Raw genomic sequence first — 6,272 nt, 5'->3', positions numbered from 1 at the left:
GGTAATCTCTCTGGTTTTGATAACTTTCTACTATGTAATATTGTAGAATGTGAGCATGTATTCTGCAGAAAGCCACAGCAAAACACTCTGTACCTGCAGTTCCCAAGCTACAGTGGTGATCCTGGATTTTGCACCTGTCATCTTTATTTACTTAGACCTCCCACAACCTTGCCAGAAGATAGTGTTTTTACAAGAGGCCAAGATTTTGAAGGCCATTTGTCTTTTGATGCTAGTAGATATCTTCCCATACACACCTTTTCTTTGTATTCTTCTTAATAATGAGAAGATCATTCGGAATTTCTCATAATCAAGCACTGAATAACAGTTGCCCGTCACTAATGTTCCTCTTCTATTTTCTTTCTCTGAGTTACTTCTCTTCTTATGATTCTAAGAAGAAGGTTCCATGAAAACAAGGGTCATGCCATGTTGACTTCACCATTATTTTCATAGTATAGGAAAACAGAGAGTATAACATATAGTAAGAACCAAATAAATATTTATTGAATGAATATGTGACAATCTTAGCAAATAATTCTACTTCTCAGGCTTATGGGAATCACATTCTTGGATTCATGATGAATTGGAGGTTAAACGTCACCATTTTGCTGACATATGATACATTTCTCTGCACATATTTCTCTTTTTTAATATATTGTGAATCATTCAGCTATGACATTGGGCAAGAAATAAGTGTACCCTGGACTTAATCACTGATTTCCAGATATCAAAAAGCATGGTTCTGGGTTAATTTCATTATGTTTATTTATATATTATTTTTCCAGCTTTCCAATCTGATTTTATGATAAGCATGTTCACAAATTCTGTTTCTGCAGGGAAAACAGTCCATTTATATCCATCTAATCAAATCACACACACATGCAAACACACACATTACATACTCCAAATTGGAGCATTTTACTAAAATTCCATTTTTCCATTGGTTCTTTTGGTGGTACTGAGAAAGGCTGTATGGCAAAAGACAGTGACATTGTATATACCTTTGCACTTTATTTATTTTTTAAAAAATTGCCAGAGAGCTGGACCATTTGCCAAGGAGAAACAGAGATAGAGTGAGAAAGAGTGAGAAGAAGAGAAAGCATCCTCTACAGTGGATGGTCATGCTGTATTATTATTTATTTGATAGAGAGAGAAAGAAAGGGAGAGTGAGAATGCAAGCTACCAGGTCCGGGACTCAGTCCATGATCGGCCAGGTGGGAGATTAATGCCTTAACTGCCAAGCCACCTGCTGGCCCCTTTTATTTAGTTTTTAAGATAGAAAGTTACAGGTACCTCAACAGGGCCCCCATATCACAGTCCACCCCTCCTCGCCCCATCTCAGCCAGCCTAGATCATGGGCATGTGCACGTCATTGGTTTGCCCTGGGCAGTGTTCGGACATTTCTTATGTGGGTCCAATTGAGTTACTTCTACTCTACTGCCTGGCCCCAGAAAATCCTTTTCTTCTTCTTGATCAAATATTCATAAGGATTGCTTTTGTCAAAATAAGAGTACTGAAGCTCAACTGCAACACTGTAGTAAATGTTGCTGCTTGACTAAGGCCACATGGGAGACCCAGTTTTGATTTTCATCCACCCTAAAATGTTGGGCATGGTGGTGTCTACATAAGGTACCAGTCAGTTAAGGCTGAGGTAGGAGGATTTTGAAATAGTCAGACTCTGTCTAAAGGAAAGCAACACATACACACACATATAAAAATGAAACACAAAAAATAAGATTACTGAGAAGAAAATATTCCTCATATTTGACAAAAAAAAGTCTCAACAATCTTCAGACCTTTCTGGGAGAAAAGTATGTGAGCAATTCTCCATTGAAATTTAGTGTGTTTAAGAGCCTTTAAGAAAGTTGGATCCATGGGGCCGGCAAGTGGCATGGTGGTTAAAGGCGCTGGATTGCCACATGGCCAACAACGGTTCAAGTCTCGGACCTGGTGGCTTGCTTTCTCACTTCCTCCTCTCTCTCTCTGTCTCTCTCTGATCAAACTGGAAAATAATAATGATAATAATAATAAATAAATAAAATAATTCTTTAAAGAAAGTTGGATCCATACACAAATATTTCAGAAAAATTTATCTAGAGATATTAGAAATAGTAATAATAAAATAATTATGACCATTTCTTCTTTTATTTTATAATTTTTATTCATATTTAATTGCTGTATGTCTTTACGGCAAATGATATGCTTTTTCCAAAGTATGTAACATAATCACAATACTTAGTTCATATTCCCTAACTATGTGGTAGTTATTATTGTTTTTATTTTATAAATGAAAAAAAGAGAGGCTCAAAACATAGTTGTCCTTCCAGGGTCCTTCAATAAGAATGATAATGACACTACACATTCATACTTTTAGTTATTGTTACTTATTTTGTATTGTTGATTTTGAACCAGAAATAATATTGATTATAATTACTGTCTCTGCTATTCATTTCTCTTACAATGATTTGACAACATAGTTAAAATAATTTTTATCAGGTAATAAATTCAAAAGGTTCACCATAAATAACATATTTAAAGTAAAAGATCTTATAAATAATTTTTCCATTGTTTCCAGTTACCCTGAACCAACTGCTGCAAATTGACATGTATCATGATGTCAACTACTAAGGATTCACTAAGAATTCAGTTATGCTATCAAAAGCTCTAATTAAGATTGTCTTGAGGGCCAGCCTGAAGTGTGGTAGTTGTGGCAGCTGGATCTCACGTGTTGACTGTGCAAGTCCAGTAAACCCTATCCCTGGCTGCCTGAAAATCACACTGGGCACCCATGTGTGCATGCATGCCCAGAATCCTAAGAGAAGAATGGAGGAGAAAGGATTGCTGCATGACAATACCCCTTGTGGATGATTTCTTTCTCTCTCTGTCTTTCCCTGGTAAGCAAATGTGCCCTAGAGCAAATTAAAAGAAAAAAAAAGTTTCTCTTGAATTTTAAAATCCAATTAAAATATATTTCTTTTAAAGAAAAGTCTGCAAGAACATTTCTTTCTCTGAACTTCTCTAAAAATTTTCTCCATTTACTGTGCTGTGACATTATATTCCTTTTCCACCTACATTTTTAAAATATATTTAGTCTATTTTTGCTTTTTGCTCTTTAGTCTGTACAACATAACACCTTAGTCCACTCAGTAATGTTAGTTGCATGATATCAAATACTACTTTGCTAAAATGTGAAGAAATAAAGTTAATTTAATTTAGTTATCTGAAAGTAGTTTTTAATTCCATAGATAACCTATGGCTACCCAATGCATAAAAAATTTATAAGAAATTGAAAATTTACATTTTTAAAGAATTAATTGCTTAATTTTATTTATTATTATTATTAAATTTTATCAGAGAGAGAAAGAAAAGAGACAGAGGGAGAATAAGAAACCAAGCTGCCAGGTCCAAGACTCGAACTGCATTCAGCCATGTGACAGTCTGGCACCTTAACCACTATGCAACCTGCCAGCTCCTACTTTTTTTTTTTTTTTTTATGACCATGGGAAAATAAATTTAAAAACATTCTGGGTCAGTATGTTTAGTAAAGGCATTTGCATTTAAAAACCTCATTGGCAACAAGTAACATCAAGAGATTTCACATTATCACTACCACTATTTTTTCACTACTATGACCATATTTCCCAGACTTACAAGTATCCAGACATCCTGGTCTCCTGACATAATTCTGTCTCATGTCTATTTCTTCATTGTAATTCTATACCCAAATGTGACTCCATATGTAATATAAATTATATGGTTATCCTATTTATGATCAATGTATTTTTATCATTATTATAATGTTGTGATATATAAAATGATCTCATTAAAATAATTTTTAAAAAAACTCTTCCCATCTTATTACTTAAATAATATTTTTATTGTTTAGGCCTTACAAATTATTTTTACCTTCTAAATTGGTATAAATATGAAAAATCTAGAGTAGAAAAATGTGATTCTAGGGACTGGCAAGTGGCATGGTGGTTAAGGGGGCTGGACTCCCACATGCCTGACCATGGGTCAAGTTAAGTCCCAGACCTGGCGGCTTGCTTTCTGTCTCTCTCTCTCTCTCTGGTCAAATTAAAATAAGTAAATAATATTAAATAAAATAATTCTTTAAAAAATAAAAAGAAAAACGTGATTCTAAATTCCCATTGCTTCTTTTTGACGAGAAATGCAGAGAGGATAACAAATTGGCTCTTTGGATTTGGCATGATCATTGCGAATGGAATTTATATACCTTTGGAGATTAATTTATGGAGTCAAATTATAGGGAAGTTATAAAGGTGAGCTCCAGGAAACAGCAGATGCCATAATGGTTACATTGTAGGACTCCCATGTGGTCAACTGAGGTTTGAAACTTGGACCCAGTGGCTGAAAACTCATGCTGGACATAAATGTGTGCATGTCTAAAATAGTGAGAGGAAAATGGAAAAGAAGGGACTGTGGTGTGGCCATCCCAAGGGAGGTGATTTCTCACTTTCTGTCTCTTTCTTCTCCCTGTCTCTCCTGAGAGTCATGCGCCTAGTGACAAAATCTCTACAAGAAAAGAAAAGAAAAGAGAAAAGAAAAGAAGAAAAGAAAAGAAAAGAAAAAGAAAAATGAGCACCAGTTAGCAACCTGTGAAAAAGATCTAAAACAAAATAATATCGAGCAAAGTAAAACCACACTTGAATAAGTAAATGACAAATCAAAGTATTGGGGAGGAATATATAAATAATGAATGCAGATCAATAAAGTTTGAAAAAGTAGTTCATACTTCTTACAGCAAAGGTTATGCTTTAATAAAGTTGACATAGAGCAAACATCATTTGAATTGGTGTGTAATGAGAAGTGAAAGTGCTTTTCAAATAACTTGCCTTCCAATCAAAAAATGTTTATGGCACCACACCACACTTTCCTCAAGATGCTCTTCATCTCCCTATTTCTCAGTGTGTAGATCAGAGGGTTGAACATGGGGGCAATGATTGTGTAGAAAAGTGCAAACACTTTGTCTTCTGGAAAAGTTATGGTTGGTCGAACATAAATGAAGAGGACAGGCACAAAGAACAAGACTACAACAGCTACATGGGAACTGCACGTGGAAAGAGCTTTACTGCGGCTCTCTGCTGGGTAAACCCTGATGGTGTACAATATCAAAACGTAAGACAGCATCAAGATCACAAAGACCACCAAACCCATCATGCCTGAATTGGCAACTGCTAGGAACCCAACTCTGTATGTGTCGATGCAGGCCAGTTTCAACAAAGGATACACATCACAGAAATAGTGGTCTATTTCATTGGGGCCACAGAAGGGTAAGTTGATGGTAAGAAGGAACATGAGAAAGGAATGCAGAAATGCTCCAGCACAGCAAGCGATGACCATGGCATTGCACGTTGGCCTGCTCATGATGACAGTGTAGTGCAGGGGCTTGCAGATGGCCACGTAGCGGTCATAGGCCATCACTGTGAGAAGAAAGACCTCAATCCCCCCAAAGAAGTGCATTGCAAAGAGCTGTGTCATGCAGGAAGTATAAGAAATCGTGTTATTTTCCGTCAACAAGTCAGTAACTAGCTTGGGTGTCACTGTTGAGGTATAGCACAGATCTGAGAGAGCAAGGTACTTAAGGAAGAAATACATGGGCTGGTCAATAAGTTGGCTGCATATAATAGAAATTACAATGAGAAGGTTTCCCATCCAAATAGCTATGTAACAAAGTGAGAATAATAGAAAGCACAAGTATTTAATATTCTTGTTTTGAGAAAGTCCTAACAATATAAATTCAGTGACGTAACTGGTAGTTTCCATGGTCCATGCAGTTCAGGTTCAATAAATTTGGCTGAAAAAAAAAAAATGACAAGTCAACATAAAAATAATGACAGCATGATGTGAATTAGGATGAGATTTGTAGAAATGAACTCGTTTATTTAATTAGCTCCCTTATATTATGAAATAATTAATTCTAAACTTTCTGAATGTGGGCCAACCACGTACTTTACTATCCTAATCAGATTTCTGCAGTAAAAGAAGATGGTATTAATAAACTAGCTGGATGTATACATGAAGATGCACAGTCACTGTGGAATATCTTCTCCTGATATTGGGTTGAAAAATATTATATATTTCACCCCATTAGAGAGAAGTAGCAAGAGCAGTGGTACCAGAGTCTATACAGGGTGAGAGGTGGATAAAAATTCAGGAAAAAAAATCAACAGACACAAAAAGGATGTAATCAAGATGAATAGGCTATGGAATGGTGTGCTACATGAGTGTAAAAACACATTGTCAATAAATAT

The 6,272-nt window shown here is 35.7% G+C and overlaps 1 protein-coding gene across 1 annotated transcript; it reads right to left on the bottom strand.

Annotated features, from left to right (window-relative positions):
• Positions 1 to 4,860: 4,860 nt before the first annotated feature.
• LOC102493274 (olfactory receptor 4P4) lies at positions 4,861 to 5,784 on the bottom strand. The gene has a single exon (XM_006170577.1). The coding sequence runs from the start codon at positions 5,782 to 5,784 to the stop codon at positions 4,861 to 4,863; it is 924 nt and encodes a 307-aa protein (XP_006170639.1).
• Between the last annotated feature and the right edge of the window lie 488 nt (positions 5,785 to 6,272).

This window comes from Tupaia chinensis, unplaced genomic scaffold (genome assembly GCF_000334495.1).
Source record: "Tupaia chinensis unplaced genomic scaffold, TupChi_1.0 Scaffold148617_1, whole genome shotgun sequence".
In the NCBI taxonomy this organism is placed as follows: Eukaryota; Metazoa; Chordata; class Mammalia; order Scandentia; family Tupaiidae; genus Tupaia; species Tupaia belangeri.
This window is presented reverse-complemented; position numbering and strand designations above follow the sequence as displayed.

What these genes read in the sequence shown, in the direction of transcription:
- LOC102493274 (XM_006170577.1), bottom strand. Translation starts at nt 5,784, where the DNA reads ATGGAAACTACCAGTTACGTCACTGAATTTATATTGTTAGGACTTTCT.